Consider the following 19,396-nt stretch of genomic DNA (forward strand, 5'->3'; position numbering starts at 1 on the left):
TCTTCCTTTTCAAATTTGCTTTGTCAATTTTAGCTTCTTAACATTTCACATACATTAGAAATGGCTCGTCAATTTTTTAAAATCCTTGTGGGATTTTAATTGGAATTTTGTTTGAGTCTATAGGTCAATATGGGGGAGAATTACTATCCTTAATATAGTCTTTCAATCCATGGACATGGTAGAGTTCTGTGTTTATGTAGGTATTCTTTGAGTTCTTTCATCAGTGTTCAACATGCACATCTCACACATAATTTGTTAGTTTTATGTCTAAGTCAGGGTTTTTTTTTTTAAATATTTGGTGCCATTATAAATGGTACTTTTTATTTTGATTTCTAATTGTTCATTGATAATATGTACAAATAAAATGAATTTTGTATGTTGACCTTGTATCTTGTAATCTTTACTAAACTAACTTATTGATTTTAGTTGTTTTTATGGAGATTCTCCGGGATTTTTAAAACAGAAACCATATCACTTGTGAATATTGTTTTATTTTCTTCCTTTACAATCTGTGTGATTTTTATTTCTTTTTCTTGCCTTATTGCACTGGTTAAGACTTCTAGTGTGATGTTAAATAGAAAGAGTAACAGCAGACACCCTTGCTTTGTTTCCAATTTTAGGGGGAAAGCATTTAGTTTTTTACTATAAAATATGTTAAGGTAGATAACATTTATTAGGTTGAAGAAATTCTCTTCTATTACTGGTTTGCTTTTTTGTTTGTTTTTATTATGAAGGGATGCTGAATTTTGCTAAAGGCTTCCTCTACATCTACTAAGATGATTATATGATTTTTCTTATTTAGTCGGTTGATTTTCAAATGTTGAAACAGCTTTGCATTCCTGGGGTATATTTTACTTAGTCATAATGTATTACTCTTTTTTTATATATTCTTAGATTTGATTTGTTAGTTTTTGTTTGAGGATTTTTGCATCTATGTTCATGATGGATATTACTCCATAGTTGTCTTTTCTTGTAAGACTCATTCTTGTAGAATGAGTTAGGAGGTGTTTCCTCCTCTTCTACACAGTGCTGGGACGAGGGTGAGGCAACCAAGATGGAGGCAATCACTTACAGATGCTGACTCTACACTTGCATAGGTGTACTCTTGCCTCACCCTACTCCCAGTCCTGCTCCGATTTTCTGGAATAGTTTGTGTAGAACTAGTATTCTTGCTTTTTTGTGTTTGATAGCATTCACCTGTGAATCCATCTAGACCTGAAGTTTTATTTGTTGGAAGTGTTTTAACTACAAATTCAGTTTCCTTAACAGATATAAAACTATTCCAGGTATCTCTTGCTTCTTGAGTGAACGATAGGTGTTTGTGTCATTCAAGAGATTTTTTATTTTCATCTAACCTGTTGAATTTATGGGCATACATTTGTTTGTAATATACATTACTACGCTGAAGGGTTAGTTTAAAAAAAATGTCCTTTTTTCATTCCTGGTATTGGTAATTTGTGTCTTCTCTATTTTTTCATGGTCAAGCTAGCTGGAGGCTTATTAATTGTGTCGATCTTTTAAAAGTACCAGTTTTTGTTTTTATTGATTCTCTCTCTAGTCTCAATTTTATTTACAGATGTTCTTATTTTTACTACCTAATTTCTTTTACTTGCTTTGGGTACTTTAAAGTGGACAAATCTAGCAAAACTATCTTAACTAAGTCATCAAAATTAAAATGACTAGTAATGGAATAAACTGTTATACACTTCCTGATGTGATATAAGAAGGACATAACATCACGTATGTGGTAATCCTGTCAAAAATGTTTAACCTGAATCTAAACATGAGGAAACAAAAAAATCCAGAATGTGAGTTGTTCTACAAGATACCTGGCCTACCTGGATTCTTCACACACACACACACACACACACACACACACACACACACACACACACACCAGTCAACAACTGGTTAACTTAGGTACTAGTAAAAGTACACCAGTGTTCATTATACTCTTATTTCTACTTTTTTGGAGATTAGAAAACTTTCCAAATAAAAAGATGGGGTGAAAAAATGTGCATAGGGAGTCATTTGGGCAACTTGCTTACTTTACAGAGGGGAAAATGGAATTACCTTCACGATAGAGCCCTAAGAAGCAAGCCATCTCTTCAATAACAACATTTGGATGTTTGAAAATAAGCCTAGTGGAGAAGGATCAGCCAGTTGGGAACGAACAATGAATTATTGTTTGGGGAAAATCTCATTTTCACTTTTGAGCTGCAGCAGAAAGACTCTAGAGAGCAGTGATGTTCTCATTAGCAGCTCAGGATCAGCCCAGATTTCTCTTCATTCTATATGTATGGCGTTAGCAATATTTTCTGCAAACACCAGGACCTGAGTGCCTGCCTGATACTCAAGATGATTGCTTCAACCTCCCTTTCTCACAGGGGAACTTGAGGAACCCAGTGAAGCTCAGCGAGCCATCCCACAATATACAGAGTGTGAAATGCGAATGGTCAAGTTATTATCCCCATGACACAGAGTGGAAAAATGTCTCCACTGAGCAGAAACAGACTTTTTAAATGTTTGAAAATGCAGGGGAAGGTTGGAGAGGCAGAATATGAAGTAATATGTGCTATGGCTACAAATACATGTAACCCAAGTTTTCCCAGGCTACAAATCCAGGTGCTCATGCCCTGGTCTTGTATGACATGGGATTTGACGTGCCACACCACTCCGAACCCCAAAGAGCTTTTTCTGGGGATGTTTTACATGAACTACTGAGCAGTATTTTTTATTCTTCCACTTCCAGCTCCCAATCAGGACAACATGAATATCCTTCCCAAAGCCACAGACCCTAATGGGACCGAAGTGACATTATTCCCCTCCGCTTCCACTGTGGTGAAGTCAAGCTGGATTCCACAAAGAAGCAAAAACCAATAATTTCTAATCTGGAAAGGCTCACTTCCCATTCAATCACTTGATTCTTCAAACTTGTCTACAAAAATATTCTTATAGTGAAGTCATTTAATGTAGAAATAATAGCGTTTTACTCACCTGAGACTCTGGTTAAAATGCAGATTCTGGCTCTTTAGCTCTGGGAGGTGAAATTCTGCATCTCTAAGAAGCTCCCAGGGGTGCTGATGCTGCTGGTCATTGGACCACACTTTGAACAGCAGGTTCCTATAGTTCATAGTATGAAGTACATAGTACTAAGTACTATAGTACTAAGCACCTATGTTCCTCATATTTACTAGGTATTCAATATACATGTTTTTTGCCGAAACCGGTTTGGCTCAGTGGATAGAGCGTCGGCCTGCGGACTGAAGGGTCCCAGGTTCGATTCTGGTCAAGGGCATGTACCTGGGTTGCGGGCACATCCCCAGTGGGAGATGTGCAGGAGGCAGCTGATCGATGTTCCTCTCTCATCGATGTTTCTAACTCTGTATCTCTCTCCCTTCCTCTCTGTAAAAAATCAATAAAATATATTTAAATATATATATATATATATATATATATATATATATATATATATATATATATATATATATATATGTGTGTGTGTGTGTGTGTGTGTGTGTGTGTGTGTTTTGGAGGGATGTTTTAATTTATTGACTGTTTCTACAATAGTAGAATGAAGAAAAGAAGCTTCATCAAGGTATCTGTCTTTTATCCTACTCAATGTTCCTTTTTTTTCTTAGAGTAGGAAGGCTGGGGCATTATTAGGTGGTAGTAGAACTGGCAAAGGGGTTTACTAGTGTCTTTTGTCCTGTGAAGCAAAACAAGAAGTAGCATCACGAGTTGAGGATCCTATCCATTCACCTCAGTGATCTGACATCACAAAGTGAACCTATTTTTCTACATGTAGCAGCTTCCAACCCTACCTTCATAACCATTACTGGCCAGAGTTGTACATTTATGTGTTGTTTACTCTCCCCCACTTTCCCTGAACACGCATGCATGCACACACACCCATACTCCTTTTAATTTAAATTGCTCTTTCTCCTTCTAATAATGGAAATTAATCATATGATCTTACACTATCAAAAACTAACTATTAGTGGTATTACTGTCTTCTAACCTAGTTCTGGCATAGGAAAAAAACACACATTTTTCACCCTTCTTTTATTATTAAAGATAAACTGTAATCTGACTCCCTACACTTGTCTTTTCAAATAAATAACTAATAATCTCTCATTTTTATTTCATTTCAATAATATTATCTTCAACTAGAGGCCCAGTGCATGAATTTGTGCACCAGTGGGGTCCCTCAGCCTGGCCTGCAGGATCGGGTTGAAACCAGCTCTCCGACATCCTCTGAGGGTTCCTGAATTGTGAGAGGGCACTGGCCAGGCCAAGGGACCCCACTGGTGCACCATCAGGGCCAGAGGGACATGGGAAGTTGGCCAGCCAGGGAGTAACTGCGGGAGGGCTCCAGGGCATGTCCAGCTCAGCTCGCTCAATCCTGATAGGCTGGACCCCAGCAGCAAGCTAACCTACCTGCCGGACCATCTGCCCCCTAGTGGTCAGTGCATGTCATAGCGAGTGGTTGAGTGACCATAGTATATCATTAGCATATTACTAGTATGCTTTGATTGGTTGAACCGATGACCAGACAACCAGACACTTAGCATATTAGGCTTTTATTATATAGGATTATAGGCTCAATGTCTAAAGGCAAAGTTCTGCTTCCTCCTTGTGGTCAGAAATGCAGCACATCCAGCTTTGTAAAAAGTAAGACCCTCAAGAATATTCACATCAGGAGGCCTGAACTCTGACCATTATCTGTGTTAAGAAAAATGAAGAGACTAAACTAAATTATGTCGTCTCTTCTAAGCCAAACATTCTATAATTCTAGAATGGTTTACAAAAACGAAAGCATTTAAAATGCCTAAAGAATATACTTTCAGGTACACATAATTTTATGAACTAAAACATATATATACAAAGTGTTGCTACTTCTATCTTGTTCTAGATTTCACAGATTAAAATATATAGCCTAAAATTCTAGGAATTAAATGACTTGCATTCTGTCCTAAATCAGCTCTGAATTCCCAGTGTAATCTTCAGTAAGAGGTTACACAAAGACATACATATACACAAACATACACACCAGTACCACCGCAACCACCAACTCCAGCACCGACCATGGTTCTGCTTCCATTGACTCAATCCTTTCCTTAACTATGGCATTTATAGACTTGTGGCTTGGAAGGGTTTTATGGTGAGTGTTTGAATCTATTTCATTTAATTTATTTTAATAATAAAAGTATTGTTCACAACAAAATTTTGTTCAGAACCTCAGTATACCAAACAAATAAAAGTAGACATTCTGGCTACAGCATGGAAGGCAACCTGAAAATTCACTTCCCTAGTCTCCCCCATTATCATACCCCCAACTAAGAAACATTCCACGGAGGCCCAAAGTTTCCACATCCTGATTAATAGTCATTTCATCATTGTTCACTTCCAGTTATAGGATACTTATCACTTTTTTTGGGGGCGGGGGTTTGAGGGGGAAGTCTAATGGCTTCAAGATTAAGAAAATTATGTCCCTCAGTAACTTTTATTCATTAAATCTATTTATATCAACTGCAATAACATTTTCACAAAAATCTATTCCCTCCTCCACACAAAAGCCTTCTGATGTGAGTTAACATTTCTCTCCTCTGTTTCTTCAGATGAAATTTCACCAGTTTATTTAGCTCTTATGGCATATTTTCAGGTTCTTCATCTTAGCCTCTTCAAATCAAACTCAAGTTTATCAGCATCACTTTAAGTATATAACACAAAAAAACCCCAAACATGTTCTCAATACATACTACCTTCAACAGAATTCTCAAGTAAAATGAGTTTTGCATTTTTCACTATTCTATTATCTAGAGCTTTTCTCTCCTCTCTTAATGTGGACACTAAAATTTAAGCATTTTTAATAGTAAAAACCTTACAAATAAAAGTATCCTGCACCTTTGCAAATATAAATATGTATTTTAATCTTTGTAGTGCATTCCTGGGTCCATCTTCCAGATGGAACACTAAGCTCCTACTGTTTTTCCTTACTAACTATGGAAGTAGGCTTATAATCATTAGACTTGGGTTCCCAATCTGTAGTAAGCGCACAAACATGAGTCCTGCTCTACTGGTGCCTCCACACATTCTCTTTTCAGAGGATAAGACAAGAGTTTTCTCCATAGTATTTCCACTCTATTGTCCATGCAATTGATATTCTTCATATGGGTTACAGTATAATTTCTTTACAACAATAGGAAATTAATTACTTGGCAACCAAATGGGATTTCTAAGGAAATAAGAGCGAGAGTTTACTGAGCATGTGTCTTGCTCACACACAACTATTATTAAAGTATTTTTTCTTTCTCTCTCATATCATCACATTTCAATAAATTCATTCATCTTTCCAAAATGTATGTTTATTGGCAAAAACTAAAAGTGTTTCCCTTAAGATTAGGAATAAGACAGGGATGTCCGCTTTCACCACTGTTATTCAACACTGTACTGGAAGTCCTAACCACAACAATCAGACAAGAAGAAAAAGTAAAAGGCATCCAATTTGGAAAGGAGTAAGTAAAACTATCATTAAACTGTAAAAGGGGTACTATGACATATATATATATAAAACCCTAAAGAGTCCACCAAAGAACTATTAGTCTAATAAATACATTCATCAAAATAGCAGCATACAAAATTAATATTCAGAAATCATTGGAATTTTTATACACCAATAATGAACTATCAGAAAGAGAATTTTTAAAAATCCAATTTATTACTGCAAAACAAAATATAACATACCTAGAAATAAATTTAACCAACGATGTAAAAGACGTGTACAAGGAAAATTGTAAGATACTGAAGGAAGAAATTAAAGAAGATACAAATAAGTGGAAACATATACAATGATCATGTAGAGAAAATTAATATCATTAAAATGTCCTTAATACCCAAGGTAATCTACAGATTTAACACAATTTTTATTAAAATACCAATGGCATATCTGACAGATCTAGAACAAATATTCCAAAAAATTTATGTGGAACCACAAAAGACCCCAAATAGCCACAGCAATTTTGAGGGGGGAAAAAGGACAAAGTTGTAGGTATCACACTACCTGATATCAAACTATACTACAAGGCCATAGTAATCAAAGCAACATGGTATTGTCACAAGAACAGGGATATAGATTAATGGAATAGAATAGGGAGCGCAGAAATAAGCCCACACCTTTATGGTCAATTAATATTTGACAAAGGAGGCAAAAACATACAATGAGGTAAAGACAGTCTCTTCAGTAAATGTTGTTGGGAAAATTGGACAGAAACATGCCCCCAAAATGAAACTAGACCACCAATTTACACCACATACAAGAATAAACTAAAAATGGATTAAAGGCTTAAATGTAAGTCACACAACCATAAAAATCCTAGAAGAAAACATAGGCAGTGATGGGCATGCCTCCTGTCTCTAGTACCTGTGAGTATAATGAACTTTGTTGTTCCTGAGCCCCTACTCTGTCTCCCTTTGTAACCACACCTGATTGACCATTTCACAGAAGAATACAAAACACTCACTTCCTACAATTTATCTGTAACTCCCAAGTTAAAACCTGAAACACTTTCTTTTTTTAAAATATGTTTTTATTGATTTTAGAAAGGAAAGGAGAGGGGGAGAGAGAGAAACATCAATGATGAGAGAGAATCACTGATCGGCTGCCTCCTGCACACTCCCCACTGGGGATCGACCCCACAACCCGGGCATGTGCCCCTGACTGGAATCGAACATGGGACCCTTCAGTCACAGGCCAATGCTTTATTCACTGAGCCAAACCAGCCAGGGCCTGAAACACTTTCACAGTCATTCAGGGACAGGCACCTTTGCAGAGTTGTGAAAATTTAAATCACTCAACAACATATTCCCATCTAAGTTTGAATAAGGCAATGCTCTGTCTTCTGGTTTTAGCACAAACTGTAAAATGGGGTCCTTTTTGCAGTTATTTATTGCCATGTTTTCTGCATTTTTGTGTTTTTTTGTTGGTAATTTCACTGTTTAAAGTGGCCCCTGAGCATAGTACTAAAGTACTGCCTACTGTTCCTAAGTTTGAGAAGACTGTGGTGTGCCTTATAGATAAAATATGTGTGTTAGATAAGCTTTGTTCAAGTATGCATTATAGAACTGTCAGCTGTGAGTTCAATGTTAATAAATCAATAATAGATATTATGTAAGGTGTCTTTAGACAGAACACACATAAAACAAGGTTCTGCATTGATCAGTCTCAGAGCAATATTTTTGCTGATATAGTTCCTTGGGCAAGGAAGCAAAGGAAACAATAAACAAATAAACTACATCAAACTAAAAAGCTTTTGCACAACAATAGAAATCATCAACAAAATGAAAACGGAACTTACTGAATGGGAGAACATATTTGCCAATGAGACATCTGAAAAGGGGTTGTAATCCAAAATATATAAACAACTTCTACAACTCAACACCAAGAAGACAACCCAATAAAAAAAATGGGCACAGGGCCTGAATAGACACTTTTGCAAAGAGGACACACAGATGACCAATAGACATTTGAGAAAACATTCAACATCCCTAATCTTCAGAAAGATGCAAATTAAAACCACAATGAGATACCACATCATGCCTGTTAGAATAGCTACATTAATAAATCAACAAACAACTGTTGGTGAGGATGTGGAGAAAAGGAAATCCTTGTGCACTGTTGGTGGGAATGCAGGCTGGTACAGCCACTGTGGAGAACAGTATGGAGTTTCCTCAAAAAATTAAAAATGGAACACCTTTTGACTTAACAATCCCATTTCTGGGAATGTATCTGAAAAAGCCTGAAACACTAATTTGAAAGAATATATACACCCCTATGATCATTGCAGCATTATTCACAATAGTCAAGATCTGGATACAGCCTGAGTACCCATCTGTGATGAGGGGGAGCGGGGGCGGGGGGGGGGGGGCTGTGGTGCATTTACACAGTGGAATACTACTCAATCATAAAAAAGAAGAAAATTTTATGGATGGACTTGGAGATTATTACGCTAAGTGAAATAATCCAGTAAGAGTAAGACAAATACCATATGATCTCACCTATATGTAGAATCTAATGAACAAAATAAACAGACAAATAAAATGGATACATGGAATAGACTGACAGCTGTCAGAAGGAAAGTGTTGGCCGGCTGGATGAAAGAAGGTGAAGTGGTTAGCAAAATCATATATATAACACATAGACACAGACAACAGTATGTGATAGTCAGAGGGAAAGGGTATGCGGTGGTAGGTAAAGAGGAGAAAACGGGCACAGAATGAGACTTTGCTTTGGGTAATGGGCATACAGACAATGCAGTGTGCAGATGATGGTTTGTTGAATTGTACACTTGAAACCTGTATGGTTTTGTTAACCAATGCCATCCCAATAAATTCAATTTTAAAATAATTAATCAATCCAACAGATTAATACAGAAAAGAAAAAAAAACAGGAATAAATAGGAAAAAAGAAAAAAACTGGGCAAATAGAAAGCACAATGTAATTCAGCAGAAAATAATGCAAGTACATTAATAATTACTATTAGTATAAATTTGTTAAAGGCCTTGTTAAAATGGAGATTGTTAGAGTAGATTTTTAAAATGTAAATAAATACCACTCCAGAGAATTTTGACACAAAAAAGGACTGGAAAAAATGCACCCGGAAAAATGTTAACCAACAAAACCTGGGATAGCTGTTTTGATATCAGGCAAAGCAAACTTTAAGACCACAAAAAATGTTGTTTTGCATAAAGGGTTTGCAGTTAAATGATAAAAAGAAGGGGGGGGGCATTTATATGTACCTAGCATTCCAAATACATAAAGCAAAAATGGGTAGATTTAAAAGGAGAAATTTACAAACCCACAACACAGTGGGAGATTAGCACACACTTTTCAACAACTGAGGAGTCAAACTAAAAATCAGTAAAAATAAGGGAAGAATTGAAAAATAAGCATGATAATAATATTCTGTGCCCATGTAAAACTTTATCAAATTCTTACAAATACCATCTTGACATCACCCTGATTAGAAAATAGAGACGGTACACTGGTCTACCTCTCCTAAAACCAGAAACAGGAGTAAAGAATGTAACAATCTCAATCAAACAAGTTAGCAACAGAGGAGGAAGTGCAAACGCTCCTTCCTGACACCAAGGCAAAACCTCTTTCCTATAAATCAAGCATTCTACAGCTCCCTAACTCCTTTTTCCTATTTTTGCTTTTACTGCCTAGTTCAAACATTGAGAAAATAGACTATGTTATTATTTATAAGTACTTCAAGCACTGTGGATAAATGAGTTTTATAAAAAATATAAGCCATTCCAATTCATCAACAAAGCCAATCAGTTTTTCTTCCCATCCTGGTTCTCCACTTCCTCTGTAGATTATTTACACCCCTACACAGCCTTCTGATGCTGAATTCACAGAAGAGACCAGTAGTTCACATGCTCAGAGAAAGTGCAAGCTGGGCAGAATGCCATACACACGCTTCAGCGAGAGTGGGAAGGGAAATCACCATTTACTGGAAACGACACTCTGGTGGTTTTTGTTCACTAATCACCCTCTTTCCAAGACTGTCTAATCCTCCATTAGATGGAGCCAGTTCCAAGCTACAAAGCAAATAGACTGCTTCTTATGGTTTTAATCCCATGTGCATTTAAGATGGCAGCCTTAACCACTGCCCAGGCCTGCAAGCATACCAGGGGGCACCCTGCCTACTCACATGGGGGAGTTCCTGGGAGCATCAGCCAATCCCAAGGCCCCCCAAGATGGTATAGTGGGAACCCATGGGTCTGCCTATCTGGAGAAGGACACCAAGTGGACTCAGAGGACAGCAACCAGCCACCGACACCAAGATGTTGTTTAGTCTAATGAACAAAATAGGTCTAGAGACATAGAAGCATGGAACAGACTGTTGAACCTCAAAAGGAAGGCTTGGGTGGGAAGTGATCAACCAAAGACCTTGTATGCATATATGCAAAACGCATGGACACAGACAATAGGGTGGTGAAGGCCTCGGGTGGGGGTGGGGATAGAGTAGGCTAGAAGAGGTCAATGGGGGGAAAGGGGACATATGTAATACTTTCAACAATAAAAATTAAGAAAAGAAAAAAAGATGTTTTTTAGTCCTGTGGAGCTTTGGCCTCAGGTGGGGAAGTTTTCTAGGAAGTTGAAAAGAAACAATGCCCATAAACAAGAAAAGAAGCCAATGTTTATTGTCTCTCTTTCCAAATTTCTGCTTTAGGAATAAAATCCTAACTGGTATTCAGAGTAGATCCTAGGATGAACCAATCTCCCAACACCCACTGCTCACCTATCTCTCACCTTCTTGCCCACCAGTCTCTCTGGTCCTTGGTTCTCTCCACCCAAACCTCCTGTCTGTCTGAACCTTATGTTCGCCTCTCCTGGCACACATCACCTGTCTTGAATCTCCAGGATGCTCCCTTCTGAGCTGTGGTGTTTGCCACACTGAAAGTAGGCTCTGTTTCTATGTCTTTCCAAACTGTGAATGTCCTATAGGAACAGGGACTACAAGTTACCCATTGAATTCCTGAGGGCCCTGGCAATACCTAGCACTCAGCAGGTCCCCCCCATCCCCAATATTGAATGAATAGATGAATAAATAGGTAAAATCAAGTGCTTTGCCACCAAAAGCTCTGGGTATACTGTGCCTGCCCCTATGTGCCCTTAGATAGCTTGAATATATTGAGTTTTGTGTGACAATACTGCAAGTCAGAACCCACAAGAATTTTAAGACAACAGGTAAAGCTCAAGCCGCCTTCTTTATTTTCAAAGCAGGTCCTAGCTCTAGATTTCCAAAAGTCAGGTTAGGATGATGGGGATGTAGAAAGCCTGAAATTAGTAAGAACTAAGATCAGTAATAAAACTTTTCAAAGAAACTGCCTCTCAGTTTAACAGTGTTTTTTTCTTTTTATCAACGAAGCAAGCTGCCAGGGCAGGAGGGGAAGGGAGAGGTGGGGAGGGCTGGGAGGAAAGGCAGGTAGGAGGGGTCAAGGATACAGAGTGCCTGCTGTATCCATGACGTGGACAGCTGCTTCTGGTTGTATTTTAAATGAAATCGCATCCCAGTGTAGACACCACGTCTGGAATTAGGACCCACCCTGTGATCTGTCACTTCTCCATACACACACGAGGGAGTGGAGCAGTCTCCATAGAGAGGAAACAATACAAGAAAAGGAGCCAGCGACCCCAGCAGAGACAGAAGTTCAGGGGGATGTTCCCAGGGCAGACCTGGTCCTGAAGCTGCACCTGCCTCACTGAGCATCTCCACTCCGGAGTCCATTCTCGGGTAAGATTTTGGATACAGGCTTTTCTATGAAGAATAAATTTATTTGCCCTAAATTAGGCAGGAGGTGCTGGGGACTTGGCAAGGGTAAGACATGAAAATTGAAAGACAGTGCTGCATGCCACGGTGTTTTAAATATGAGACCATGGGGAAGTTTCTAAGGTGGGTGGGGAAGGAAGGACAAAATAATCCTTTTTTTGATACAGACACACAGGCTTTGCAAAAGGTAATAGATTGAAGGCAGAATGGGTTCATACAAATCTATTTTTCTGAACAGAATTCAGTCATGAACATGAAAAATGGCCCTTGGTAATAGTTTACCAATGGGGATAGGAGATAGAAACTACAGAATATCCCTACAGAATATCCCTGCAGGCAATAGGATGCTTGCAATTATTGTTTATCATGTACCAGCATCTTTAACCTCTGTCACCTTTCATTCTCTCAATACACCTGTGAGGCAGGTAATGTCTCCATTTTAGGGTGTGGACTAAGAGCTTCACCCAAGATAATTAAGAAAGTGAGGAAATTTTCAAACCCAGGTCCTTTGCCTTCAAAACCTGGAGTCCTTTCCCTCTTGCTACACTAGGGACTTTGGAGGAAGGGGACAGATATCTCCAAGGACTAGGTGCTACCTGTGAAAGGGAAAAACCATAAAGATGGATATTTGGTGTCTCCATTTGATGCCCAAAATTTTCTGAGAAATCCTGTTTGCAATTTTCTCCTCAAGCATTGCAATCTAGCAAACAGGCACAGATACACACACACACACACACACACACACACACACACACACACACACACACACACCACTTACAATAATAGATTAAATAATACGGCAGTAAAACAAATTCTGCCAATTCTGTAACATGTCATCTTTCCTCTGGCTGTTCCCCCTCTTTGGAGGAAGAGCCTTTCACATAGAAACCTTCACTGCTCACTTTGAGAGAGCACTGCTTAGAGGTGTCTGTGTGTGTGTGTGCACGCGTGTGTGTCTGTCTGTGGTCACACAACACTAACACGAGTCTACAAGAAGAAAACAGCTTACTGCTATACTCACTACTATTCCTTTTAAAATGATTAAAGCTTCCCTAGGTTATGCAGACACTATTTTCTAAAATGTTTTTAAATTTTTCATTTTTTAAAAATATGTTTTTATTGATTTCAGAGGAAGGGAGAGGGAGAGAAAGATAGAAACATCAATGATAGAGAATCATTGATTGTCTACCTCCTGCACACCCCCAACTGGGGATCGAGCCCACAATCCAGATATGTGGCCAACCAGGAATTGAACTGTGACCTCCTGGTTCATAGGTTGACACTCAACCACCAAGCCACAATAGCTGGGCTAAATTCTTCATTTTTTTTTAAATTCAACTTCTTAACAGTGTTTGCAGACAAACTGGGTAAAATAGGGAATAACTCTGTCATCCTTCCCACCCCTTCCCCACTGGAAAATGGAGCTAGCAGGGGGCACAGCTATATAATGGAGCTCTTTCCCTTCCAGTATCTTCTCCCTCAGAGATGCTCTGAATTTCAGGCAGGCCCAGGTTCCTAGGACTGGACTCTGTCACAGATTTCAAAATTAAGTGTGTATCTTTAAATCACCCAGAGAAGGTACTGCTGTAACAACCTTAAAGAATGGTTGAGTTTCAGATATACAAACAAGAAAAATATAGATGTAGAGTTTTACCCCTCTACTTTAAATCTAAGTATATGGGGCTTGCTTGTTTTCATAGCAGGTAGCAGAGAAATATAAATGTTTGTGGTGTTCCACTAGAGATGGTGGCAAAAGCACCCAAAGAATGGAAGAGGAGAAACTTGCTTAGGAATTAGATGTCAGTAGGGAAGCAAATGATGATGATGACTTTTCTGTGTGGAGAGTTTGTTTTCCTTTACCCTGCAAATGAGAGAGAGAGAGAGAGAATATGATATCTGTAACTCAGTCCCCTGAGAATTATTTACATTTCTAATAAATGTTCAGGTGCTGCTGTGGGTGGAGAGAACCATTTTAGTAAGCAGAGCATGGACAAAACCCCATGTCCTGAGCCTTGAGCCCCTCTCACGCCCCTTCCCATTTCCCTCATTTCTACCACAGGGAGAGATGCTTGTGCCAGCCCACTTCCTACTGCTGCTGCTGCTGCTCCAAGGGGCCCCCAGGATGAGTATGTCCCTTAAGTTCTCCAAAGCCGAGTCCATCTTCTGCTGTATCAACATGGCCCTGTCTGAAGCCAAGAAGAACCAGCTGGAGGATATAGCCCTGCTGAGCAAGAGAGGCTTCCCCTACCTACCCAGCCAGGACCCATTCCCAGATGAGGACAAAGAAAAGGATGAGGAGGGAGAAGACAAGAAGAAAAGGGCCTTCTCTGCTCCCAGGGGCAGTGGTGGAGCTGGGAGCTCTCGGTACAAGTACTTATCCCAAGCACAGCTCAAAGGGAAGCTGTACCAGAACAAGGCCAAGAGTGACCGGCGCACCAAGTTCACTCTATCCCTTGATGTCCCCACTAATGTCATGAATGTCCTCTTAAACATTGCCAAGGCCAAGAACTTGAGAGCCAAGGCAGCTGCCAATGCCCATCTGATGGCACAGATTGGACGAAAGAAGTAGAATTGAGGACAGCAAGGCAGCCCATTAAGGACAAGGATGGAGGTCAGGTGGAGGGTAAGAGGTTGCCCACCCAACTGGTTTTTATTTTGTGGGCAGTTCAGTTTTACAGGCTGCCTCACTGCTCAACCCCTCTGATCCTTTCCTAGCTCCAGCCCAGCTTTCTCTATACAATACACAGGCATGCAGAATTGTCCCAACTTCACAGATACGAAGCTATTAAGGCCTCTCCCTATGTTCTGTGTCACTTTTTCTCTTTCCCCACACTTCTCCCCGAAGATCCCAGGCCTGAGAAGAGGGCACCTAGGGCTCCTCTCTTCACACAGCAACCCCAGACAAGGCTGGAAGATTAAGAGACACACTGATTACCATCCTGCCACTAGATCCCTACCCTACCCTCTCGCTTCCATTAAATCAAGTGACTTCTTGAACCTTTGGCTTGTGTCAGTTCCTCTGAACTCAGAAAGGGAAGGCAAATGAGGGAGGATATAGATAAGTCAATTCCCCATCTCTCCCAGATGGGAATGGTTCTTGGGTGTCATAGGTATAGTAAAGAAGAGCTTGGGAAAGATCAAACTGACAGGATTATGTCAGCTATCATTCAACCTAGAGCCATCTCGATGGCTTGATCCCACCCAGAGGGCATAGCCAGCAGGGATCTGCTGCCAGGATGATACTTGGGCTCTACAGGAGAGGGAGCTTTCAGTATCCCCAATGGTACACCCCACATCCTCATGGCCTGCTAGTGCATAGGGCCGGGAAGCCTTTCATATGTGCTCATGGAACCCACGGTAACTGCCCAGCATGGTGCTAAGCACCTGGGAGATGCTGATGTTTGAGGCAAGGCCGCTGCTCTCCACGAGTCAACATCTAAGCAAATAGACAAAACCAAAATGGAAAGAAAAGCAAATACCACCAGGGAATATGTAAGTGATGAATTGCAAATTGATAGCAATTAGTGTGAAGAATATATGAGGAATTCAGAGATGAGGGGTTTAATATGAGTAAAAGTCCACTAACAACAGACATCAGGAAGAACTCTGATAGCCTCCACCAGCAAAGCCTAAGAGCCAGTTTCCCAGAGAGGGACTGTGGTTCCACTCACTTCTGCATGGTGATAAGTAGCAAATATGTAAAATGAATTTCTACATAGTGAAGTAAACAACCCATACACACATACACCAGCAGTTGACACTACCACCAGCAGCAGCAGCAAAATAAAAACACAAATGAATGACAAATTTAGAAAAATGTTTGCCACTCATATAAGAGACAAATGGCTTATTGATCAAATTTATAAAGAGCTACTAAAAATTGAGAAGAAAAGAAAAAATCCAAAAGAGAAATAAGCAAGGATCTGAATAGGGCACTTGAGAAAATTTGTCAGATAATTAGTCTTTAAGAGAAAAGAAAATATATCAAATTTATAAAGGAAATATGAAATATACTAGAGGCCTGGTGCATGAAAATTCATGCACTGGAGGGAGGGGTCCCTCTGCTCGGCCTGCCCCCTCTCAAAGTCCAGGAGCCCTCAGGGGTGGGAGGGGACCTGGCGATCAGGGGAAGGTGACGCCCCATCACACCTCTGCTGCTGCCACTGGCAGCAGCGCAAGCCTCGGCCGACCCTGGTTACCTTAGCCTTGGGTGGCCCTGGGCAGCTGGGGGGCTGAGGGGACTGGGGGTCTCCAGACGCAGGCACGTGGAGTGCCTGGGCCTGCTTGGGGGCAGGCCTGGCCTTGCTGCGTGCCTGCCATCTCAGCAGGGCCAAGGGGACTGGGTGCTGCCATCTTTGAGGGTGGGGCAGTCAATTAGCATATTCTCTCCTTATTGGCTGTGGGCGCCGCCATCTTTGAGGGCAGGGCAGTCAATTGGCATATTCCTTCCTTATTGGCTATGGGCTCTGCCATCTTTGAGGGTAAGGCAGTCAGTTAGCATATTCCCTCCTTATTGGCTGTGGGCGCCGCCATCTTTGAGGGTGGGGCAGTCAGTTAGCATATTCCCTCCTTATTGGCTGTGGGCGCCGCCATCTTTGCGATGGTGTGAGGGTCAATTAGCATATTCCCTCTTTATTAGACAGGATAAGAATGTGTATCTGAGAATGCAAAGGGGACCAAAAAGGCATATCTATTTCCTTTAAAAGTGATTATTTAAGTTTTCTAGACTTAGAAATAAGGAGATTCACAAGCTGAACTTAAAATTTTACAAAATAATTTCTTGCTTTATCTTAATTTTAGTTGATTATTAAATTTTAAGACAGTAGACAAACCTGTTATCCTCCCCATCCCTAATGGTCTTTTCTGTGTATGAGAATGCACACACATGCATGCACACACATACAAATGCCTGCTGTCCAGAACATCAATACTCATTTGAGCAACTGAGCAGTTATTTTAAGCATTTCACCAGTGCCCTCCAGTGTCTGAAGGGGGAAACAATACATATACATTTAAAAAAAATTTTTTTTAAGTACTTAGTAAGAGTCTAACAAAAGTTCAAAGCAGGATATGCACATGGAAAAAAGTTTCATCACTGAGTACTTACTACAATACACGGTGTGGCATAGGTTTACAGCTATTCATAAGGAAAATAATACCATAATTAATAAATAATAATAAAATAAACTGTTTTGTGTACCCATAACTGTACACCTAATTTTGCCCCACCCTGTATAGTGAGATTTCTTAATGTATCCCAACCATCCCTGAATCCTGAGGTAGAAGTAAGTGAATACTACAGATCAATCTGGTAGCTGGAAGGGGCACAAGGAAGAAGAGTCCCAAGCAGCTACATGGAACAGGTGACATCTGAACTGGATTTGTAATAGAAATTACATTCGATTGTCACAGAGGAAGTAAGAGAGACAGCAAGGAGAAGGAGCCAAGGTATAGGATAGAGAAAAGAGAATCTGTGCTGAGAAGTGGTGAGAGTCTAGTGTGAATGTATGACAGCAAAGTAGAGGTTGGGATTGTAAATTTTAGCTGAAACTAGTGGTGATAGGCTCTGCATGTAACATGCAGGAGTTTACACTTTATGCCTAGGACAATGGGGAATTATCAAAGCTTTGTATAGGGAGCAGAATAATCTAAGCTGTGCAGCAGAACAGTCACAGAGTAATGAGTAGGATAGATCAAGAAGACAAAGTGAGAGGCAGAAAGCATTTATTTTTTTAACACATTTTTATTGATTTCAGAGATGGGGGGAGAAGGAGAGAGAGATAGAAACATCAAGGATGAGAGGGTATCATTGATATGACTCACGCACATACCACACTGGGGATCAAGCCCACAACCTGGGCATGTGCCCTGACTGGGAATCAAACCGTGACTACTGGTTCAATAAATTGATGTTCAACCACTGGGCCATGCCAGCTGTGCTGGGGACAACGAGAGGAGTTGATGACCTGAGCTAGGATGGCATTAACAAGAAGAAAAGACAAGAGATTCTGAAAACATTATAGAAGCAGAATTCATAGGACTTAATTCTAGTATGTAGGGAGTATGAGGGAGCAGTCAAAAATGACTGCTTAAACTCTGCTTAAGTGAGGAGATGATAACATAAATAAACAAGACAGAACACCAAAGGAAGAGCAGATTTCTTTGGAGGAAATTTATGTTTTTCTTGAAAGAAGTTAAATTTAAGCATAGGCATACCATCTGGGAGGATACGTCCAGCATATCTGGTGAAAATTCTAGGAGCAAACTCAAGAGAGGCCCTATCCTGTTTGGCTCAGTGGATAGAGCTTTGGCCTGCAGACTTAAGGGTCCTGGGTTTGATTCTGGTCAAGGGCATGTGCCTCGGTTGCAGGCTCAATCACCGGCCCTGGTTGGGGCTTGTGTTGGAGGCAACCAATCAATGTATCTCTCTCACATTGATGTTTCTCTCTCTGTCTCTCCCCCTCCCTTTCACTCTCTCTTAAAAAAAAAATCAATGGAAAAATATTCTCAAGTGAGAATTAGCCAAAAAACAAACAAACAAAAACCTCAAGAGAGAATGGAAACATAGAGTTTCTCAATCATCCATATAGACTTGATATGGTTGTGAATAAAATAAAGACCAGGGAAAAGGACCAAGGGTATCTCCATTAGGGACAGACAATGGAAAAAAGGAATCTGAGGAAGAGAACCAAATAGTGCCACAGGAGGCGAAGGGAAAGTTTCAAGGAAAAAAATAATTACCAAATGCTTAACCTCAAGAAATCTGAAGACTGATAAAGTCATTGTTTTGATAAATCTAGTATGATCAATGATCTTCAAAACAATGGTTTTAGTAGAATAATGGGAGTTCACTAAATCACAAAGGCTAAGGAGTGAGCAGAAGATGAGGTATACGCATCAAATGTATATTCCTTTGAAAAGTTTAATAGAGAGCAAATATGTGACAGTAAATTTTAAAAGTAATAGAATCCAGAAAAGGGTGTTGAATATTGGAATGAGGAGACCTCCACATATAAGTAGAAAGAAGAAAAAAAGTCAATGGAGAGAGACAGACT

At 39.9% G+C, this 19,396-nt stretch overlaps 1 protein-coding gene across 1 annotated transcript; it reads left to right on the forward strand.

Moving 5' to 3' along the window:
* Window positions 1-14,221: 14,221 nt before the first annotated feature.
* Window positions 14,222-15,908, forward strand: UCN3 (urocortin 3). The gene has a single exon (XM_059663231.1). The coding sequence runs from the start codon at window positions 14,407-14,409 to the stop codon at window positions 14,908-14,910; it is 504 nt and encodes a 167-aa protein (XP_059519214.1). The 5' UTR covers window positions 14,222-14,406; the 3' UTR covers window positions 14,911-15,908.
* Window positions 15,909-19,396: the final 3,488 nt, after the last annotated feature.

The sequence above is a fragment of the Myotis daubentonii genome, chromosome 1 (assembly GCF_963259705.1).
Source record: "Myotis daubentonii chromosome 1, mMyoDau2.1, whole genome shotgun sequence".
Classification (NCBI taxonomy): domain Eukaryota; kingdom Metazoa; phylum Chordata; class Mammalia; order Chiroptera; family Vespertilionidae; genus Myotis; species Myotis daubentonii.